This window comes from Giraffa tippelskirchi, chromosome 9, assembly GCF_054371585.1.
Source record: "Giraffa tippelskirchi isolate mGirTip1 chromosome 9, T2T-mGirTip1v1.2.pri, whole genome shotgun sequence".
Lineage (NCBI taxonomy): Eukaryota > Metazoa > Chordata > Mammalia > Artiodactyla > Giraffidae > Giraffa > Giraffa tippelskirchi.
The window spans coordinates 83,795,996-83,820,209 of NC_137283.1; the positions used below are offsets into that span (position 1 = coordinate 83,795,996).

The following is a 24,214-nucleotide window of genomic DNA, read 5'->3' on the forward strand; positions in this document are numbered from 1 at the left end:
ATTATGCTCAAGTATAAATTTAGTAAACCTATCTTTAACATAAATATCTAGTTTGGGATTATGCAATTGAGAAAGCAAATCAGCTGAAAATAAACATACTGAATGAGTTCCCTGTGTTAACTTGTGGTTCTTCTAAAACTTCCAAAACTTAAACAGCTTTCTGGGTATCATTAAACAAGGATTCTTGTGCATAACATGGGCCACTATGATATATTTGATTTAGAAAACAGTCAAAATACACGAGTCTTAACAAAAGGGAAACATTAGTAAAAGCATTATGAGTTAAACCCAGAATAAACTCTTTAATGTTTATCTTAGTTTATTCATATTAATTCCTTTAGTGCTCATGACTCTTACTGAGAGTTGATGAACTTTTTCTTATTTTATTTCCTTATCCAGAGATGTTTATAAATGGCCACACTTCTGAAAGAAGGTGCTAATTGAGTTGTTCATATTAGGACTGGTGAGTATTTATTTAACAACAAACTGGAGATAAAAGCAAAGTGGAGAAAGGGGAGGACAGCTGAAAAAACTGCTGTGCTTCCGTGTGGGTTTTTTAATCCATGTTTTATCAATTAAAGCTACAGAAAACTATCTTGAGGTCTAAATATTTAAAAGGAAATATTAAGCTTCATAGAGGTCATTCTGGCATAGATGATGGACTGTTCCATGCCTGCCCTTAAGAATCCAAGACACCAGACCTTTGATGTCATCCTTTTAAGGTTATAAGACTCCACAGTTTTGATTAACTCAGGCCTGATGCTCAAATACTTACCTTTAATTATTTCATTCTTTTAAATTAACGGCAAGATTTTCTACCCTATGACTTAAAGAGAAATTATTTATGCTGCAATGATAAATAAAATATACTTAAAGTACAGTAATTTAGGTTTAACTGCTAAAATATTATAAGATTGGGAGGAAAAAAATACCAGTATATATCCTAATATGGCATCAACATTAACAATAATAACAACAACAAAAAAACACTAAAGTGCTTTCTGCAAAAATCACAGAAAAACCCTGTGCCCCAGAGGGCACATCTCCGTGCTGGTACATCCCCACCTGCATGGAAACATTTCCTTTTTTAAAGACAAAATTAAGGCCTGGATATTTTGTGAATGGAATTCACAAAAATTTGGAATTTTGCAAAGCAAAATTTATAGACAGGTCTTCTCCTAGCTCTTGCTAAGATCAAAATGATGACATTTTTTTTTTTATCCCATCTCACAGCTGACAAATTGTCACCTTCTGATGTACAAAAACTTGCAGTTAGTTCATTAACAGAGAATATATTTCCTTGCCTATCAGTAACACTATTTCCCTCCCAGATTGTTCTCCCAATCAGGACGTGCTTATCCAGTAGCCTATTCAACTACTTTAACAGACATCCTAAATCCTGGGATGTCCGAAACTCAGTTTCTGTTCTTTCCCTTAAGCTGCTCCTCCTCAGCTTTCCCTGGCTCTGTGAATGGCATCTCCATCTTTCTGGTTGCTAGGATGAAGACTGGAATCCTCACTGACAACTCCCTTTCTCCAATATCCACTTCTAACTCATCCAGACACTTATTGTTGTACTTACTCAGTATGTCAGGGTCTGACCACTTCTTACAACTACCACCCTAGACCCAGCCACCATCAGCTTCCCCTCAACCCCACCTCAAATATTGTGACAGCCTCCAACTGGTCTTTCTGCTACTGTCCTTGTACCACTGCAGTGTCTTCTTGACATAGAAGCTACACTGAATCTTTTAAAACTTTTCAGATCATGTTCCTTCACTGGTCCAACCATCTGGGAGTCAAAGTTCTTACAATGGCCCTGATCTGTTCATTTGTTACCTCTCAGACCCCTTCTCCAGCTACCCTCTCATTCCAGACACTTATCTTGCTATTTCTCAAACGTGATGCTCATGCCCCCAACATAGGCCTGTGCCCTGGTATTCTCTCTGCCTGGAATACTCTTTGCCCAAATATTCGTTTACCTTACTCCACACCTCTTTCAAGCCTTTACCAAATATCACCTTCTCAGTGAGACATAACCTGACCACCCTATTTAAAATTGTAATCCATATTTCTCTACCCACACCCTGCACTTTTGATTCCTCTTACTCTGCTTTATATTTTATTTTTCATAACATTTATCACCTTAAAACTTGTGGTATGATTTACTTATTTATTATGCTTATTATTTATACTACCCCCCACATTCTGGCATATAAGTATGCAGATGACACCACCTTTATGGCAGAAAGTGAAGAAGAACTAAAGAGCCTCTTGATGAAAGTGAAAGAGGAGAGTAAAAATGTTGGCTTAAAGCTCAACATTTAGAAAACTAAGATCATGGCATCTGGTCCCATCACTTCATGGGAAATAGATGGGGAAACAGTGGAAATAGTGTCAGACTTTATTTTTGGGGGCTCCAAAATCACTGCTGATAGTGATTGCAGCCATGAAATTAAAAGACGCTTACTCCTTGGAAGGAAGGTTATGACCAACCTAGATAACATATTTAAAAGCAGAGACATTACTTTGCCAACAAAGGTCCACCTAGTCAAGGCTATGGTTTTTCCAGTGGTCATGTATGGATGTGAGAGTTGGACGGTGAAGAAAGCTGAGTGCTGAAGAATTGATGCTTTTGAACTGTGGTGTTGGAGAAGACTCTTGAGACTCCCTTGGACTACAAGAAGATCCAACCAGTCCATCCTAAAGGAGATCAGTCCTGGGTGTTCATTGGAAGGACTGATGTTGAAGCTGAAACTCCAATACTTTGGCCACCTCATGTGAAGAGTTGACTCATTGGAAAAGACCCTGATGCTGGGAAGGATTGGGGGCAGGAGGAGAAGAGGATGACAGAGGATGAGATGGTTGGATGGCATCACCAACTCGATGGACATGGGTTTGGGTAAACTCCGGGAGTTGGTGATGGACAGGGAGGCCTGGCATGCTGCGATGCATGGGGTCGCAAAGAGTCGGACATGACTGAGCGACTGAACTGAACTGAATGGAGGAAAGTGATATTTTTCTGCTCAGGTTACTCATATATCCCAAGAACTTGAAGCAGTAACTAGTACATGACAGATATTTGATAAATATTTGTTGAATTCATAAGTGGATGAATGAATGCTATGCTTTACCAAATTCACCACTATTCTTCATATCTGTCTTCATTCATACATTCATTTACCAAAAATGTCATTAATCACCCAGTGCGAGCATGGGTGCATACTAAGTTGCTTCAGTCATGTCTGACTGTTTGCAACCCTATGGACCCTAGCCCAGACCAGGTTCCTCTGTCTGTGGGATTCTCCAGGCATGAATACTGAAGTAGGTTGCCATGCCCTCCTTTGGGGCATCTTCCCAACCCATGGATAGAACCCAGTCTCTTATGTTGCCCACACTGGCAGGCAGGTTCTTTACTGTTGGCTCAACCTGGTAAGACCCAAGCACCCAGTACCTAGTCTATATTTAGCGTGTATCCATACTCCTTTTTCCGCTTAGACAATCAAAACTCTGGGTTCACATTTAATATATTAATCTACAGAGATAAAACTACTGGAATGGAAAGAATCTAAATGAAGAGGTTGGTCTAGCTCAGCATTGTCCAATGGCGCATTCTGTGATGACAAAAATGGTCTATATCTGTGCTATCTGCTTCAGTAGCCACTAGTCACATGGACTTAAGCACTTGACATGAAACTGGTATAACTAGAGAAGTGAATTTTTATTTTGTGCGAAGTATTTAAATTTAAACAGCCACGTGTGGCTAATGGGTCTTACAGTGGACAGCACAGCCTTATTTCGTCCCTCTGACTCCACCTAGAACTTTCCCTAAGATACCCAAGGCAGGTGGTTGGCTCTACTATTTTCTTTCTCTCATAAAAGATGACTAACTATTAGTTACTATCACTTACATCATTTCTATGATTCATAAATGTCTCTTCTTTCACAATTATTGTTATTTTGTCAACTGAGTTTTGATAATATATTAATCAGTTTATAAAACATGAAAACTTCAGGATTTACCCTCTAAACCCAATAGCACATTTTATCTACCTCAATATATGCATGACATAATTTAATTTTCTAACTTTGTTTTACAGCTTTACCAAGGTATTGTAATTGATGTACAATTAACTGTGCATATTTCAAGGTAAGAATTTGATGAGTTTTGACATAAGAATACACCCAGGGAACCATCAACATACATATTTTAAAATTCAAATGACCAGCACCAATGCTGACCCACAGGACATCACTGTGTACACTGGGGGGAAGGGCATATTTTCTCTGCCAGGAAGCATTGTACAGTGAAAAGCAGCAAGCTCAACTTCAGCTCTCATCTACCTTCTCAGCCAGAGCCTTCATACAGTGCACAACACACACGACCATAAATGGCAGTCCTGAAAACTGGTCTCTTAAACTTATTTTTAAAACTTCCTCCTAAGATTTTAAAAAGTATGCTGGTTCCCATTTCAAGGTGACAGAATGGAAATAAATTATAGCCTGTTCTTCTCACTGCAAACCCTTAAGATTTTAGAAAGGATTTTTTTTAATCCATATAACTGGAAAATAGTATCAGCCTTTGGAGGATCATAAACTTGGAGAAAACACTGGAAGACAAAAAGCAGATGGGATTAGAATGAAGATTTAAAACCACAGCTTAAAACAAGAATAGGAGAGTGCTACCAAAAATGTTAGGAATGAATAGCAAAGACAAGGGAGTTTGGGGACAGCAGACAGTGTGACTATCAGAGAACAGCAGCACAAATAGCCAAGAAGGTTGGACTGTGCACACCCCCTCTACCAACCCAGCCTACTATTGAGTCAAAGAGCAGAAACAAGAATTGCTGCCTTCAGCTGAAAGCAATGAGTATGGGAAATTAGATCAAAGAAGAAAAGCACCATCTTGGATGTCCTGGATGGCTACAGCTACCCAAGAGGATAGAGCCACCCCCTCACCTACCAGAAGCTGGCCTCTGAGGCACTTCACCCAGTGGCAGCCCTATACCTCCTACATACTCTTGAAAACAGACTGATTTCAGATTTCCAGCATCAAATCTTACCCCTGTATCTAAGCAGCTGCAGGTATACATAGAATGGACTGCCCAACCAGAGTCTCAACTGCAGGAACAAACACTCAGGAATAATTAAGCATTAGAGGAAGGCCAATATCATTAAAAAGAAATGAGTTCTTTGTTTAAAAAAAAAAAAAGGGAAGAACTTACATAAAGGAGTCAAAATTAATAAAGAAGTCATAATAAAACTTCAGAGTATCCATAAGGATATTTGTTTAGTCCCTAAGCTCTGTCTGACTTTTTTGTGACCTCATGGACTGTAACCTGTCAGGCTTCTCTGTGAGGATATTAAATCCATAGAAAATGAATAATTAGAAATAACTGAACAGCTATTAAAATTTTGATCATTGAAATAGAATACTCAGTAAAGGGTCAAAGAATGGACAGAGTCCAAGAACAAATTTCTTAACTATAATACTAAGTTCTTTCAGAATGCATGAAAAGGTGATGAAGGGGCATAATTTAAAATAAAAATTAGGAATCATGTAAAATAGACCCAAACAACCAATCACTCATCTAAGAGATAGTAGAAGTAGTAAAGGAAAGTAATATATACATTAGCACAATTTAAGAACTAGCCAAGCACTGAGTAAGATAAACTTTTAAAACTCACACCTAGACATTATATTAACATTTCAGAAGACTAAGAATAAAGGAAGCAAATACTGAAATCTGTAGGAAAGAAAAAAGAAATGCTCTACAGAGAATCTTCTTAACAATGAGGGGGGAAAAAGTTAAACCTACAATCTTATACCCAACCAAACTATCATTCAAGTATGACGATGGAACATGAAGGAATCAGTAAGTTTGTCATTTGTAATAACTCTTTGAAATAATTATCCCATTTAAAATAAAAATAAATATAGTACTAAGGAAGCAATGGTGAAAAAAGAAATCCATTAAGTTATATTGTTAATTTTAGTTAAATTCTCATAAAAAAAAAAAAGAAGATAATTTTTACCATAAAAATGTAGACCTAAAAGTCCAAACAATGTCAACATGGGGGAAATGGTAATGAAAGGAAATGCTTCAAATAAAATTAAGGTATACAAAGATTTCACTTTGTTCAATGAATATAGAGAGACACTGATAAACTCTAGATATTAATAGAAAATATACTAAGTTGAATGCTTTAAAAATTGAATAGCAATTACTAGGAAAACAAATATAAGTTTTACACTATCAGAAAAAAAGTAGAAGATTATTAAATCAACACAAAAAAGGAAGAAAAAAGCTGAAAACAATATTCAAATATATAACCTAAGCTTACCAGGCCCAGAAAATTTTGTAGGCAATTATTACCAACCCTTTAAAAATTAGAAATTCATATTTTACATAAACAAGAATGGAAAAATATGAGAAGCTACTAAGCTATTTAAGTATGGGTCATAAGCTTACCCAAAATTCAAAATAAGATCATATAATGAAAGAAAAATATAAACTAATATCAAAACATGGATGTAGAAATGCTAAATAAAATATTACAAATGTAAATCCATCAGTTCATTAAAAGAATAATGCATTAGTATCAGGCAAGTTTTATTCCAGGAATGCAAAGATAGATTTTTCTAATAATGAACAACCATTGTAATTCACTAGCTTAGTCACATGATTGAGGGGAAAAATAATTTCTGTGGTGCTCCAAAGATTCAAGTGTAGAAATATATATATATATTTGGGTGTGTGTGCACATGCATGTTGTGTGTCTGTGTGTATGAAAACTAAGAACAAAGCAAAACTTATTTAATTTGATCAAAGGTATCTACCTGAAAAATATAGCAAACATGCGACTAACTAGAAACATTGTCTTTAAGCTTGGACAAAACACGAATGTTATTGCTACTGTTCAATACCAAACTGGACATCCTAGCCAATGGAATAAAATAAATAAAACCATAGTAGGTGGTATAAATATTGGAAAGTAAGAGATAAACTACTGTTAGTTATAAAGGACATGATAATCTAGCTAGAAAACTGAAGGTGCTTAGATGAAAAACTGTAACTAAGAAGGAAGTTCAATTAAATGGAAAGATACAAAATCAACATTTAAAAAATTAACTACTTTTCTATACTATTGGCATCGATGCTTTTCAAAATGTAAGTGGGGAGGGGGCAATCACATTCCCAATAGCAACTGAAATTAAATTATAAGGTCCTTAGGAATAAGCTTAATAGAAATAATTAAAGCCTCTATGGTTCAGACGGTAAAGAATCTGTCTGCAATGAGGGAGACATGGGTTTGATACCTGGGTTGGAAAGATCCCCTGAAGGAGGACATGGCAACCCACACCAGTATTCTTGCCTGGAGAATCCCCTTGGACAGAGGAGCCTGGAGGGCTACAATCCATGGATTCACAAAGAGTTGGACACAACTAAGTAACTAAGTGCAACACATGAAAAAAATTACAAAACTTAATGGAAAAAATATAAAGTGGCCTGAATCAGGGAGGAAATTTATCACATTCATAGACGAAAATCTCAATGTTTTTAAAATATAAATTCTTTTTCAAATGAATATATAATTTCTATGTAATTCTATTCAAAATCCAACTAGAATTTTCATTAAGTTCTAAAATTTATATAGACAATTGCATGAACAATGGTAACTAAAGTCATATTTTAAAAAAAGAAACACAAAGAAAAGCAATTTGTTCTAATACTGGGTTGGACAAAAAGTTCATTCAATTTTTTTCCCCAAGATGGCTCCAGTAGCACTGGATTGTCTTTAACTTCTTTCAAAACTAATTTTGTTAGATTCTATCGTGATAGCTGCACTAAAAAAAAATTATCAAAATTGGTGAATTTTTATGTAGCCATTTTAATATTGAAGATAGAAGAAAAAAGCAATGTTTTCAGCATATTATGTTTTATTATTTCAAGAAAGATAAAAACATAACTGAAATACAAAAAAAAAAGATTCATGCAGTGTATGGAGAAGGTACTGTCACTGACCGAACATGTCAAAAGTGGTTTGTGAAGATTCGTGCTGGAGATTTCTTGCTGGACAATGCAAGAACTAGTAAACCAGTTGACATTAACAGCAATCAAATGGAGACATTAACTGAGAACAATCAGTGTCATACCACAGGAGACAGCCAATATACTCCAAATATCCAAATCAAGCCTTGAAAAACATTTGCACCAGCTTGATTATGTTAATCGCTTTGATGTTTGGGTTCCACATAAGTTAAGTGAAAAAACCTTCTTGACCATATTTCTGCATGCAATTTTCCATAGAAATGTAATGAAAATGTTTCATTTTTAAAAGCAGTTGTGATGGGCAATGAAAACTGGATATTATACAATAATGTGGAATGGAAGACATTGTGGGACAAGCAAAATGAACCACCACCAACCACATCAAAGGCCAGTCTTTATCCAAAGAAGGTGATTTTGGAATTGGAAGGGAGTACTCTATTATGAACTGCTTCTAGAAAACTGAATGATTAATTCTAAGAAGTACTCTCCCAGTTAGACCAACTGAAAGCAGCACTCAATGAAAAGTGCCCAGATTTAGTCAACAGAAAATGCATAATCTTCCATCGGGGTAATACACAACTCCAGGTTTCTTTGATGACCAGGCAAAAACTGTAACAGCTTGGCTGGGAAGTTCTGATTCATTACCTTATTCACCAGATATTGAACCTTCAGATTTCATTTTATTTCAGTCTTTACAAAATTCTGTTAATGGAAAAAATTTCAATGCCCGGGAAGACTGTAAAAGGCACCTGGAACAGTTCTTTGCTCAAAAAGATAAAAAGTTTTGGCAAGATGGAATTGTGAAGTTGCCTGAAAAAATGTCAGAAGGCAATGGAACAAAATGGTGAATACATTGTTCTATAAAGTTCCATAAAGTGAAAATGAAAAATGTGTCTTTTATTTTTACCTTAAAGCTGAAGGAACTTTTTGGTCAACCCCTTAGATATTAAGCATATTAGAAATCTATAACAATTAGAACTATGAGATATTACTGTTTAATATAAACAGAATAGAGTCCAGAAACAGATACACACACAAATGAGAATTTATTATACCATGTACTCATTAAGAATAAAGACCTTATACTGGCACAATAACAGACTTGTAGGTCAATGGAACAAAATAAAGAGCCCAGAAATAAACCCACCCACCTACACTCAGTAAAGCTAACAAAGGAGGCAAGAATATACAATGAAGGAAAGACAGTGTTTTCAACAAGTGGTGGTGGGAAAACTAGACAGCTACATGTAAATCAATGAAATTAGAATACTTCTTAACACCAAACATCACAAAAATAATCTCAAAATGGTTTAAGACCTAAATATAGGACATGATACCATTAAACCCCTAGAAGATAACATAGGCAAAGCATTCTCATATATAAATCATAGCAATATTTTCTTAGTTCAGTCTCCCAAGGCAAAAGAAATAAAAGCAAAGATAAACAAAGGAGACATAATCAAACGGCAAGATTTTGCACAGCAAAGGACACCGCCATCAAAATGAAAAGACAACCTATTAAATGGGAGAAAATGTTTGAAAATGATGCAACTGACAAGAGGATAAAATTCAAAATATACAAAGAGCTCACACAGTATCAAAAAATACAAACAACCCAATCAAAAAATGAGCAGAAGATCTCAATAAGCATTTCTCCAAAGAAGACATGAAGACAAAAAGGCACATGAAATGATACTCAACACCTCTAATTTTTAGAGAAATGCAAATCAAAACTACATTGAGGTATCACTTCATGCCAGTCAGAATTGCCATCATTAAAAAGCCCACAAACAATAAATGATGGAGAGGGTGTGGAGAAAGGGGAACCCTCTTGCACTGTTGATGGGAAAGTAAATTGATACAACCACTATGGAGAACAGTATAGAGGGTCCTTAAAAAACTGAAAGTAGAGCTACTTGGTGATCCAGCAATTCCATTACTAGACATATATTCAGAAAAGATGAAAAATCTAAAGGTGAAAAATCGAAAAGATATATGCACCTCAATGTTCATAGCAGCACTATTTATAATAGCCAAGACGTGGAAGCAACCTACGTGTCCATCAACAGATATATATGGGCTTCCTGGGTGGCTCAGCAGTAAAGAATCCACCCGTGATGTACAAGACACAGGAGATGCCACAAGTTCAATCCCTGGGCCAGGAAGATCTCTGGGAGGAGGGCATGGCAACCACTCCAGTGTTCTTGCCTTGGAGAATCCCATGGACAGAGGAGCCTGGCAGGCTACTGTCCACAGGGTTGTACAGAGTCAGACAAGACTGAAGCGACTGAGCGCATATACTTATATACATACAAATATTACTCAGCATGTATATATAAGAAACTATTAGAAGAAAATATAGGCAAATATGTGCAACCTTGGAGTCAAGAAAACCATCTGAAATAATATACAGAAGAGCAAAAGTCATAAAAGAAAGTATAGTAAATTTGACTAAAAATGACTAAAAATTTAAAAACCTAAATGACCAAAGCATATTAAAAGTTAGAAGGCAAGCAGCATACACAACAACTAAGGGTTAGAATTAATAAATCACTTAAAGAAAGAAAAAGCCCAAACTAATTGAAAAATGGGCCAAGGATATAAATTGGTAATTCACAGAAGAAATAATAAAAGTGGTCAAGCTTTATATAAACTGTTTCTCAACCTCATTTTAACAGAGGAAATTAAAATTCAGTGAGTACACTCAGACACAGCTGGAGAGAATACAAGTACAACGACAGTCATTGTGAGGTGATTTTTGCATAACATATCATCCTAAAATCCTACTGTTAATATCTCCCCCAGAGAGCTACATGCCGAGGGAAGAGAGTATAAGGATCTTCACTGGAATGTTATTTGCAACGGTGAAAAATTCCAAACAACCTAAATATTCATAACAAGAGGAATGTCTAAATAAATAATTGTGTACCCTTTCTGTGGAACATCATGTTGCAACTTTCTAAAAACGAGGTGGACCTGTAACTACTGACATGAAAAATTGTCTAAGTCATATTATTAAGTGAAATAATGGAGCCATCACTGATGTTAAAATACATATGCACATAGATAGGGGCAACCTCATGGAGAAAAATCTGGAAGCATTGTTAATGGTGACTGTTTCAAGGGAGAGGACTAAGATGGGGGGCATTGGAGAAGGGACTAATCAGAGGTACTTTTGTTTGATCTATTAAGTTCTGACTTTTAACAAGGAGAATCTACTACTGAGGAAATTTTAAATGATTTTTAATGTACAATCTATTTTTAATATGCGTCACAAATGTGGAAGTGATGAAGTTATAATAAACTGTAAACAAAGTTGCTTTAAACCAGTGAAATGAATGGAACAACGATCATTAAAATCTAGGCTATTTCTTTCTTTATTTAATCTTTCTTCCTTTCATTCACAATACTAGAGCATCCAAAGAAACCTCATGTCACACCATATTCTTCACCCTCTGGTCTTAAAAAAATGAAAAGTCATCTTGGGTGGGGCTTTATTTTTTGTGGCTGTTTTCCGGATGAGGTTTGAATTACCCACCCAGGATGCTGTGACGAAGGCACTCTTTCATTTCTAATATGATTCCTCTGGAAGCAAGAGTCCTCCTCTCAATGCAATTATAATATGTGAATGTTAATTTAACAGAATAGTCTTTCTCAAGTCTTACTTTAATATCCATTGGGAGAAAAATTTTGTGATTTAAGAATGACTCGTTTTTTAGAATTCTGACTCTCACATTTACTGTTTTTGATAGGGTGCTAAAAAACGGGTTGAATTTGGCTTTTAGTATGAAATGTAAAACCATGAAGGCCAAACATACAAACATTTATTTCTTGATAACCACAAGTGGCCTATGATTAAGATAGAACCTGATAATTTAAGGAAAATTAACTTGTCTAAAGTGAGAACAGAGAATAACTCATGAATGTACTCATTTTTCTTCCTCCTTCCCCATTAGTCTACACTGGTCTTTAGCTCTGACATGTAAACCAGTGGGAAAACAGTAACTATGGTCAATGGACTGAATGGATTTATTTAAGAAGGAATATTTAAAGAGCTAAAAGCATCAAATTATCTCCACGACACATATATTGGTCACAGAGACAAAATATAAAATACATCATAAATCTTACTTCTTCCAAAAACCTCATCTCAAGCCCCATAGATACTGACCGAAACAGCGCGTATCCAAATTCCCAAGTGTCTTAGCCACACTTTCACCTTTCTTTCCCCATTACTTATTTCAACATTTTCCTACCTTTCTAACTAACATCTGTATTCCACAGGGAAGACTGTGGGCACAGCAGAGCTTTGGGCCTTTTCAATCAGTAGAGTCTGGATTCGAAATCAGGTATGCCTATTTTCAAAATGACTAAATATGAGAAGACTATGTGCCGTTGTTGCTTTTGACTTAATAGAAGATCCCTGAGGAAGGATGTATCTGAATTTGCTTTGCTGTCTCCAAAGTGCCTATGTACGATAGAAAGTTGTGGGTCCTAAAAAATATGTGACAAGTAGATGAATAATGAAAGCAAAATTCAAATTAAAATTACTAAATATTCAATGGAATTTTAAGAAAAGGAAACTTCTTTACAGTAATAGAAAAGTAATAAGTAGAAAGTTAATTTTTAAAAAATTAAAATGGGAGCACTGATTTTATTATTAACATATTACATTCAAAGGAAAATAATGGAGCCTCTCCTGAAAGCCATTTCTATTTATACTAATCAATAGCCAAATATGATATAGGTGGAAATTGAATGTTAGGAATTTTCCCTGCCTTCATACAACAGTTTCTCAGAGAAATTTTAATCACCGCAACAGTCTCCAAATGGGAAGTTGATTTATTCAAAAAGAGCTCAACAAACACAAGCAAAGGGTTTATGGTCCTTTAACTTCTTTTATATAAGTTAAAACACAGGAATTGAGGAACTTGAAGACTGCTGGGCAGAGCAGGGCATCCGGAGGTTCCCCTGTGACAGCACCAATCTTCCTGGGCTTCAACCTCTACAAAGGTACCCTGCTCTACTGAGGTCATTTAAGATGCTTCCTGCTGCTATTTCTAAAGGTGTTTTATGTCCTCTTGCCTCCACTCCCTCCCTGGGGGCTGTAATCTTTAATTAGAAAAGGTAGGAAAATATTGGAATAATTGTAGAGAAAAGTAAAAATACCACCCAGGCTGAACTTAGCAATGTGCTGTTTCTTCCAATCTCTATGTTTCAGAGACTTAGAACAGTACCTACCTCTGTACACGTATAATTGATGACAACCCCAGCATGTTTCTCTGAGTTTATAAAGACAAGGTGAATGGAAGGTCAGTTTTTCAGGTGAAGCCCTGGTCAACAGACCCAAGCCCCAAGCCTGCCCAAGATATATTTCTGTAGTTACTACATTTATAACTATACTGGTGTCTGTTTAAATTATCTAATGCTACATGACAAGTAAAAAAAAAAATACCGTCTTGGAGAATATATCTGTTCTTTCTTCCAAATTCAAAAAAATACTCACTAAGAGCTATTTCAATCTTCCTTTTTAAAAAAATGTGTTCTTAAGACATTTTCATGCCAATCTTATTACTTATTAAAGAATTTCACCTGATTTACTTAGTGAACATGTGGAATGATTAGACATATTTACATTCATGTAGAGATTTTATTTTCAAAAACCTATTTATTGTTGAAATACTACAGACACTGCAAGGAAGCTTACCGGTTTGGTACTGCAAGAACTAGTTTGTAGTTAATTTTAACAAAATGTCTTTTTCTCACTAGGCCCGAAATAAAATTTTTTGGCAAAATGTATTTTGTGTTCCTCTGAGTATTTGGCCATGATAACAGCTTAATTTTATATGATCCCTATATATGTCAAAGTGTGTAGAAATGTCTTACCATTTCTATAGTTAACAAAAAATAAAACATAAATATCCTGGACGCGGTGAAAGCTAAACACCGTTTTTGAAAAAAACACCATAATATGTTATAATTAACCAAACTTACCAACTGAGAAAAATTCAGCTGATTGCTATGGTAACTTTCAAGTGTTGACATATATCCAGAGTCCATCATTCTGAAATGGTTGAGGGACAGTTGGCCACATTTTTGTTCACAAAATGAAAATACTGTGGAGCAGAAAAGAACTCCTTAAGGTAGGACAGTTCAAGTCAGAGCATTACCCATGTGACACAGTTTACAGGCAATAAGCCCACTTTTCACTGACAGATGGATATAGCTTCATTTACTTCACAGGAATATTAAGGTCGTGCATGTGCATGCTAAGTTGCTTCAGTCATGTCTGACTCATTGCAACCCTATGGACTGTAGCCCTCTGGGCTTCTTTGTCCATGGGATTCTTCAGGCAAGAATACTGGAGTGTGTTGCCATACCCTCCTCCAGGGGTTCTTCCTGATCCAGGGATTTAACCAGCATTGCATTGGCAGGCAGATTCTTTACTTCTGAGCAACCAGCCCATACTAAGTTCAATAACTAACAAATAGAAAACACTGGAAAAGTTAATATATTTTAGTGAATTTCTTTTCTGTAGTTTCTAGGGGTAAGCTTGGTGAGAATCCATCATATTCCAAAATACTTCATTTTTAAACCACTTGCAGCATAAGCAGCTGAATTATCCTGTATTTACTGAGTATCCACTCCGTGTAGTCTAGCCATATGTCAAGTTTGTAAGGGAAAACAAAGGAATACATTTCTGCCTTCAAGAACTTCCAATTAAATAGGAATATAAAACAACAAGGTGAAAATGAGCAAACAAACGAGAAGGTACAAAATCAAATACAAAATGGAAAATAATTACTTGCCAAAATGTATAGACCAGACGAAAAGTGCCCTTAAGGAACAAAGGTAAGGAATCAGAAAGTCCTATTTATTACAAAGGAAAGTGTGAGGTATAACTTTTTTGTGAGTTTTTTTTTTTGTAGGTTTCTTTTTTTTTAACTGAAGTATAGTTGATTTACAATGTTGTGCCGATCTCTGCTGTACAGCAGTGACTCGGTTATACACATATCTACCATAAAAAAGAATGAAATAATGCCATTTACAGCAACATGGATGCAACTAGAGATTATCTTACTAAGTGAAGTAACTCAGAAAGAGAAAGACAAATACCACATGAAAATCAGCTTTTGGTTTGGGTTTTTTAATAGACTTTGGAGGATGAACAACATTTAAAGAGAAACTATATGTATGACTGAGTCCCTTCACTGTTCAGCTGAAACTATCACAACACTGTTAATCAGCTATACTCCAATATAAAATAAAAGTTTAAAATAAATAAAGAGATACAAACACCAAAGGATTTAAGTAAGATGTTCACAAAGAGTGGTGCTTGCTAGTAAAATGGCACTTTATCTCACAAGCAAATCTCTTGTTCTGCCAAGGTCCCACTGGAAGCTGAGTTAGAACTAGTCATATTTAGGATTCGACAAATATCATTGTTGGAATATGACAGAATGTTCCGGTTATATTTATTAGATGTTAGAACTCATCAGGAAGAAAAGAAATGGCCTACACTATTCTGTTTCATGAAGATTTGAATACCAACTGAGTTCAGATCAGCTAAAGAAATGAGCTTTCTCAACCAGAGGCAATTTCATCTATCTTTTTAATGTCTGAAGACATTTTTGGTTGTCACAGCTTAGAGTGGGAAGTGCTACTGGTATATTGTGGGTAAAAACCAAGGATACACAAACATCCTACAACACACACGACAAACCTCCACAACAAAGAACTATCCAACATATGTATCCCTATGGCTGATTTATGTTGATGTTTGGCAGAAACCAACAAAATTCTGTAAAGCAATTATCCTTCAATTAAAAAACAAATAAAATTTTTAAAAAAGAAAAAAAAAGATTTATCCAACACAAAATGTCCATTGCTTCGAGGTTGAGACACACTGAGCTAGACCACAAGGGCAATCAATGGGGAGATGTCCTATCACAGTTTATGCAACAAAACAGGCTGGATGAAGGTAAAGAAAAAAAAATGATGTTACAGTTATGAAGGATAGAATCATGTAGAAATCCAAACTTAAGGTACAGTCTTCTTGTGTCATTAAATTTATAATGCTGGTGTCAAAGATTTTGGTGGGGCATTAAAAAAATGTTTTGTGATGCAAGAATGTATAGTGGGAAAAAGACGGCCTCTTTAAAAAATGATGTTGGAAAAGCTGGATAGCCATGTGCAAAAGAATGAAACTGGACCACTTTCTTATACCATACCCCAAAATTAACTCAAAATGGGTTAAAGACTTAATATAAGGCCTGAAACCATAAACCCTCTAGAAGAAAGAGGCAGTGCCATTTATTGACGAGGCTGTATTTGTCCCATTGTATATTCTTGCCTCCATTGTCAAAAATAAGGTACCCATAGGTGCATGGGTTTATTTCTGGGCTTTCTGTCTTGTTCCATTGGTCTATATTTCTGTTTTGGTGCCAGTACCATACTGTCTTGATGACTGTAGCTTTGTAGTGCAATCTGAAGTCAGGAAAGTGGATTCCTCCAGCTCCATTCTTCTTTCTCAAGACTACTTTGGCTATTTGGGGTCTTTTGTGTTTCCATATGAATTGTGAAATTTTTTGTTCTAGTTCTGTGAAAAATGCCATTGGTAATTTGATAGGGATCGCATTGAATCCGTAGATCACATTTGGTTGTATAGTCATTTTCACAATATTGATTCTTCCTACCCAGGAACATGGAATATCTCTCCATCTGTTTACATCATCTTTGATTTCTTTCATCAGTGTCTTATAATTTTCTGTGTACAGTTCTTTTGTCTCCTTAGGTAAGTTTATTCCTAGATATTTAATTCTTTTTGTTGCAATGGTGAATGAGATTGATTCCTTAATTTCTCTTTCTGATTTTTCATTGCTAGTTATAGAAATGCAAGTGATTTCTGTGTATTGATTTTGTATCCTGCAACTTTGCTAAATTCACTGATTAGCTCTAATAATTTTCTGATACTGTCTTTAGGGTTTTCTATATAGAGTATCATGTCATCTGCGAACAATGAGAGCTTTGCTTCTTCTTTTCCAATCTGGATTCCTTTTATTTCTTTTTCTTCTCTGATTGCTGTAGCTAGGACTTCCAGAACTCTGTTCAATAATAGTGGTGAAAATGGACACCCTTGTCTTGTTCCTGATCTTAGGGGGAATGCTTTCAATTTTTCATCATTGAGAATAATGCTTGCTGTAGACTTGTCATATATGGCCTTTATTATGTTGAGGTAGGTTCCTACTATGCCCATTTTTTGAAGAGTTTTATCATAAATGGGTGCTGAATTTCGTCAAAGGCTTTTTCTGCATCTATGGAGATTATCATATGGCTTTTATCTTTCAATTTGTTAATATGGTGTATCACATTGATTTGCATAGATTGAAGAATTCTTGCATCCCTGGAATAATCCAAACTTGATCATGGTGTATGAGCTTTTTGATGTGTTGCTGAATTCTGTTTGCTAAAATTTTGTTGAGGATTTTTGCATCTATGTTCATCAGTAATATTGGCCTGTAATTTTCTTTTTTTGTGTTGTCTTAGTCTGGTTTTGGCATCAGGGTGATGGTGGCCTTGTAGAATGAGTTTAGAAGTGTTTCTTCCTCTGCAATTTAGTGAAAGAGTTTTAGAAGGATAGGCATTAGCTCTTCTCTAAATGTTTGATAGAATTCTCCTGTGAAGCCATCTGGTCCTGGGCTTTTGTTTTCTTGGGAGATTTTTGATCACAGCTTCAATTTCAGTGTTTGTAATTGGGTTGTTCATAATTTCTACTTCTTTCTAGTTCAGTCTTGAAAGACAGAACTTTTCTAAGAATCTGTCCATTTCTTCCAGGTTATCCATTTTATTGCCAGTTATCCATTTTATTGCCACATAGTTGTTCATAATAGTCTCTTATAATCCTTTGTATTTCTGCATTGTATGTTGCAACCTCTCCTTTTTCATTTCTAATTTTGTTGATTTGATTCTTCTCTCTTTTTTTCTTGATGAGTCTGGTTAAAGTTTTGTCAATGTATTTCTGCTCATATCTTTATGATTTATTTCCTTTTACTAATTTTGGGGTTTTTTTGCTTCTTCTTTTTCCAGTTGCTTTAGGTGTAAAGTTAGGTTGTCTATTCGATGTTTTTCTTGTTTCTTGAGGTAGGATTGTATTGCTATAAACTTCCCTCTTAGAACTGCTTTTACCTCATCCCATAGGTTTTGAGTTATCAAGTTTTCATTGTCATTTGTTTCTAGAAATTTTTCGATTTCCCTTTTGATTTCTTCCATAACTTGTTGGTTATTTAGAAATGTGTTGTTTAATCTCCAGGTGTTTGTGTTTCTTACAGTTTTTTTCTTGTAATTGATACCTAGTCTCATAGCCTTGTGGTCAGAGAAGATCCTTGATCCAGTTTCAATTTTCTTAAATTTATTGAAGTTTGATTTGTGACTTAAGATGTGGTCTCTTCTGGAGAATGTTCCATGTGCACTTGAGAAGAAGGTGTATTCTTCTGTGTTGGATGGAACATCCTAAAGATATCAATGAGATCCATATCATCTAAAGTATCATTGAAGACTTGTATTTCCTTATTAATTTTCTGTTTTGATGATCTGTCCATTGGTGTGAGTGGGGTTGTAAAGTCTCCTACTATTACTGTGTTACAGTCAATTTCTCCTTTTATGTCTGTTAATGTTTGTCTTATGTATTGAGGTGCTCCTATGTTGGGTGCATAGATATTTATAATTGTTATGTCTTCCTCTTGGATTGATCCCTTGATCATTATGTAGTGTCCTTCCTTATCTCTTGTAATTGTTATTTTAAGGTCTATTTTGTCTGATATGAGGATTGCTACTCCAGCTTTCTTTTGCTTCCCATTTGCATGGAATATATTTTTCCATCCTCTCACTTTCAGTCTACATGTGTCTTTAGGTCTGAAGTGGATTTCTTGTAGACAACATGTATATGGGTCTTGTTTTTGTATCCATTCAGCAAATCTGTGTCGTTTGGTTGGAGCATTTAATCCATTTACATTTAAAGTAATTATTGATATATATATTTCTATTGCCATTTTCTTGATTGTTTGGGGTTGATTTTGTAGATTTTTTTTCTTCTCTTGTATTTCTTGACGATATAAGTAAGTCCCTTTAACATTTGTTGTAAAGCTGGTTTGGTGGTACTGAATTCTCTTAACTTTTGCTTGTCTGAAAAGCTTTTTATTTCTCCATCAGTTTTGAATGAGATCATTGCCAAGTACAGTAATCTTGGTTGTAGATTTTTCCCTTTCAGTACTTTAAGTATATCCTGCCATTCCCTTCTGGCCTGCAGAGTTTCTGCTGAAAGATCAGCTTTTAAGCATATGGGGTTTTCCCTTGTATGTTACTTGCTGCTTCCCCCTTGCTGCTTTTAATATTCTTTCTTTGTGTTTAGTCTTTTTTAGTTTGATTACTATGTGTCTTGGCATGTTTCTCCTTGGGTTTATCCTGTATGGGACTCTTTGTGCCTCTTGGACTTAATTGACCATTTCCTTTTCCATGTTGGGGAAATTTTCAACTATAATCTCTTCAAAAATTTTCTCATACCCTTTCTTTTTCTCTTCTTCTTCTGGGACCCCAATAATTCAAATGTTGGTGCATTTGATATTGTCCCAGAGTCTCTGAAGCTATCCTCAGTTCTTTTCATTCTTTTTACTTGATTCTGATCTTCAGAAGTTATTTCTACCATTTTATCTTCCAGCTCACTGATTCATTCTTCTGCTTCAGATATTCTGCTATTGATTCCTTCTAGAGTATTTCTAATTTCAGTAATTGTTTTTTTTGTATGTTTATTCTTTAATTCTTCTAGGTCTTTGGTAATTGATTCTTGCATTTTCTCCATTTTGTTTTCAAGGTTTTTGATCATCTTTACTATCGTTATTCTGAATTCTTTTTCAGGTAGTTTGCCTATTTCCTCTTCATTTATTTGGACTCCTGCATTTCTAGATTGTTCCTTCATTTGTGTAGCACTTCTCTGCCTTTTCATTATTTGTTTTAACTTATTGTGTTTGAGGTCTCCTTTTCCCAGGCTTCAAGGTTGAATTCTTTCTTCCTTTTGGTTTCTGCCCACCTAAGATTGGTCCAGTGGTTTGTGTAAGCTTCATATAGGGTGAGATTTATGCTGAGTTTTTGTTTGTTTTTTTCTTTGCTTGTTGTTTTTCCTCTGATGGGCAAGGCTGAGTGAGGTGGTAATCCTGTCTGCTGATGATCGGGTTTGTATTTTTGTTTTGTTTGTTTTTAGATGAGGCATCCTGCACAGGGTTCTACTGGTGGTTGGGTGATGCTGGGTCTTGTATTCAAGTGGTTTCCTTTGTGCAAGTTCTTACTATCTGATACTCCCTAGGGTTAGTTCTCTGGTAGTCTAGGCTCTTGGAATCAGTGCTCCCACTCCAAAAGCTCAGGGCTTGATATCTGGTCAGGAACAAAGATTCCACAAGTGGTTTGTTATGACATTAAGTGAGATTAAAACAAATACCCAAAAACAAGAAACAAAAAATGAACCCCAGACAAATGGCAGTTACAAAACCAGGCAAATAATAATTAAAATAATGGAATATACATATACACCCATGAGCAAAGTCAAAACAGTCCAAGAAAAATAAAGTACAGTAGACTGACCCAGTGAACAAAGGAAATCCAAAATTATATTTACAAGTTAAGAACAAAACTAACTGAAGCACAAACTGGAAAACAAAACTAAAACAAGGTGCCAGGTGGGGAATAAAGCAATGAAAACAAAGCTAATAAATATGTTTAGAGGAAAGGAAAGAAAGAATAGTTATCAAAGTTAAATAGAGGTAGGTAAAGAAGATTTGTATACATTAAAGATTAACTGCAAGGGGAAAAGAACAGTAGGAAAAGCAAACAGAGGAATAGATGTAGAAAAAAATAATAGGCTTAAAAAATTAAAATTTAAAAAAAAAGAGAAAAGAAAAAAAATTGGAAAACTCCACAGAACTGCAAAAGCCCAATGTAGAGGCAAAAGTTTATGACAACAATAAAAAATGTGACTGAGAAAGAAAAGAAAAAAAAGCTCAAAAGCTTAATTAGATTTCATACTGCCAATAAAACTGACAACTATAACAGAGGTCGGGGGGAGGGGGGCAGTGGTGGTGGAGAAAAAGGAAAAAAGTCCAAAAGAATCTATAGAACAAGTGAAAACATCAGAATAATAAATATTTTTCTTGGGTCACTGCTGTTGGAGTCCTCTCCCTCGCTGGGAGTCACAGTCCACCTCACCTCTCTAGAATGCCCTCCAACACTGTGCTGATCTCTGGACCTGCTGTAGGGGCAGCTCAGATTCTAATCTGGTCCTACTCCTGTGTTTTCTTGCCTCCATTGTCCACAGCTATCAGAACTAGAGTGCTTTCTTTTGTAGGAGCTCTCAATGACCTTTTGTATATTCCATAGACACGAGTCTGCCTAGTTGATCGTGTGGATTTAATCTGCAGCGGGTGGGAAGGTTTTGGGTCTTCTTCCTTAGCCACACTGCCCCTGGATTTCAATTGTGGTTTTATTTCCACCTCTGCACATGGTCGTCCACTGGGGTTTGCTCCTGAGGCTGCCCTGGAGGACTTGGGTTTGCCCCTGTGAGGGCCAGGTGTGGAGGAGGTGCAGCTGCTTGTGTTGCAGGGGTTCTGGCAGCACAAGGTACTCAGAGGAGTTGGCAGCTAGGGCAGCAGGAAATATAGTGCTCTAGAAGGGTATGGCAACCAGTATTGGCCAATATGCTCCTGTATTCTTGCCTGGACAGCCCCCCTCCCTGACAGAGAAGCCTGGCAGGCCACCGTCTACAGGGTCGCAAAGAGTTGGACACTACCAATGCGAACCTGCATGCATAGACGCAAGACTCTTTTTGCCTGTGGCAGCTCTGCCCCAGTGAGAGTTGAGCATGAAGGTGGCGCAGCTGCTTTGCTTGCAGGGACCCTGGCAGCACCAAGTATGCCGGGACATGGACTGCTTTCACCGCAAGAGTTATGGCCTTATCAGGGTCTATTTTTGAGCCTCCTGTAGCTGGCAATCAGAAGGTCTCTTTGGCCAGTCTTTCTCCACAGCTCCGCCCGTTCAGGCACTTACAGGCTCCCTTGCCTGGGGTCCTTCTCTGTAGTTCAGTGCATCAGGCACATAGAGGGGCCCCCTGGCTGGGGTCCTACTCTGTAGCTTAGTGTGTCAGGGATTTGATGGGCCAGCCTCTCTATTGTTCATCTGCAGATGCTGGCATGTGGGGGCAGAGAGACTATGGTGATGGCTCCACCCCCTACGTGTGACTCAGCAGTATCGCCTTGCTTCCATGGCTGCCTGGCTTTCCTCCACAGGCATTTCCCACCACAATCTCCTCCCTCACATCCCCTCAATCTGTCTCTCTGCAGTCAACAGCAACCCTTGCCCTAGGATTGCTCCACAATCCCTGAACTCCAGCTCCCAGCCACTGCACCTTCCAGGGGACCTGGGTCCCTGTCCCGGGTATGTATGGCTGTGGCAAGGATTGTGATTCTCATTCTATTTAGGCTGCCACAGATCAGCTGGTTCACTCTCAGCCTTAAATGTTTCTCCTCTGACTCAGACAATTGCCCTGAAGTGGGGATCGGACCCCTGCTTCAGTTCCCCCACCTGCCGAGGGCAGGTCCAGTCCTGCTGACACTCCTGTTTGCCCCCCTAGTTCCTTCATCCCACTGAGTTTTGCGTGGTTCTATATATTCTTTTCCACTGGTCAGGTATTCCTGTCCACTCTCAGCTGGTGTTCTGCATGCACTTCTGTGTCTGGAGATGTATTCCTGATGTATCTGTGAAGAGAGATGTACTCCACGTCCACCTACTCCTCCGCCATCTTGTTCTCTCCCTGCCTTATGCACTCTTGTTGGGAATGTAAATTGGTGCAACCACTATGGAAAACAGTATGGAGTTTCCTCAAAAAATTAAAAATAGAGCTACCATATGATCCAGCAATTTCACTTCTAGGTATCTAACCAAAGAAGATGAAAACACTAATTCTGTAAATCTGAATCCCTATGTTCATTGAAACATTATTTATAATGACCTAGTTATGCATGGCACCCCACTCCAGTACTCTTGCCTGGAAAATCCCATGGATGGAGGAGCCTGGTAGGCTGCAGTCCATGGGGTCGCTAAGAGTTGGACACGACTGAGAGACTTCACTTTCACTTTTATGCATTGGAGAAGGAAATGGAAACCCACTCCAGTGTTCTTGCCTGGAGAATCCCAGGGACGGCAGAGCCTGGTGGGCTGCCATCTATGGGGTCGCACAGAGTCGGATACTACTGAAGCGACTTAGCAGCAGCAGCAGCATGGCAACAACTTAAGTGTCCATTGATAGATGAATGGATAAAGATGTGATATATGTATATGCATATATAGACGCATGCTTACTGTAGAAATTTTAAGTCATATATTTATCCAGAGATGATCATTGTTAACACTTGGAATGTAGTCTTCTAATTTTTCCAATAGAATCTTAAAGTAGATATTTTTGTAATTTTTTTTTTTTATTAAATAGTCACTTTTTCAAATTTGATGTCAGAACAACTCAAATTCATTCTTTTCCTGATTAAGAAGACTCTGCTGTTAAACACGGAGAAGGCAATGGCACCCCATTCCAGTACTCTTGCCTGGAAAATCCCATGGACGGAGGAGCCCGGTAGGCTACAGTCCATGGGGTCGCTAAGAGTCGGACATGACTGAGCGACTTCACTCTCACTTTTCCCTTTCATGCACTGGAGAAGGAAATGGCAACCCACTCCAGTATTCTTGCCTGGAGAATCCCAGGGATGGCGGAGCCTGGTGGGCTGCCATCTATGGGGTCGCACAGAGTCGGACACGACTGAAGCGACTTAGCAGCAGCAGCAGCAGCAGCAGCTGTTAAACATATATGTTTGCCTCTAAGTTTTCACTACAGTAAAAATGCTGCACTCATATAGCTGTTATTCATTAAATGTCTGTAGTTAGGAACCCATGCTGTATTTAAAGCCACCTCTCACTCCCCCAAGTGGTTATCATATGGTAACTAGACCCAACAGTCTTTGCCTTCCAGCACAGTCCATGCATGCAAACAGAGGGAAGGAAGCAGGGCCTCTCTGCTGTAACTCGGCACCCCTGAGTTCCGTTTCCTCCTAGGCAGTGTTTCCTCAGGG

General features: G+C 37.0%; 1 protein-coding gene across 11 annotated transcripts in view; it reads right to left on the reverse strand.

The window, feature by feature from the left end:
* FILIP1 (filamin A interacting protein 1) overlaps positions 1–24,214 on the reverse strand; it is a 223,104-nt gene that overhangs the window by 165,738 nt on the left and 33,152 nt on the right. For 3 of the 11 annotated variants that reach the window (XM_081530782.1, XM_081530787.1, XM_081530786.1), the window contains exon 2: positions 14,049–14,170. The exons of the other annotated variants lie outside the window; for them this stretch is intronic. In XM_081530782.1, coding sequence (XP_081386908.1) covers positions 14,049–14,170 — 122 coding nt within the window. The remainder of the gene's footprint in view (positions 1–14,048; positions 14,171–24,214) is intronic. 11 annotated transcript variants of the gene reach the window in all.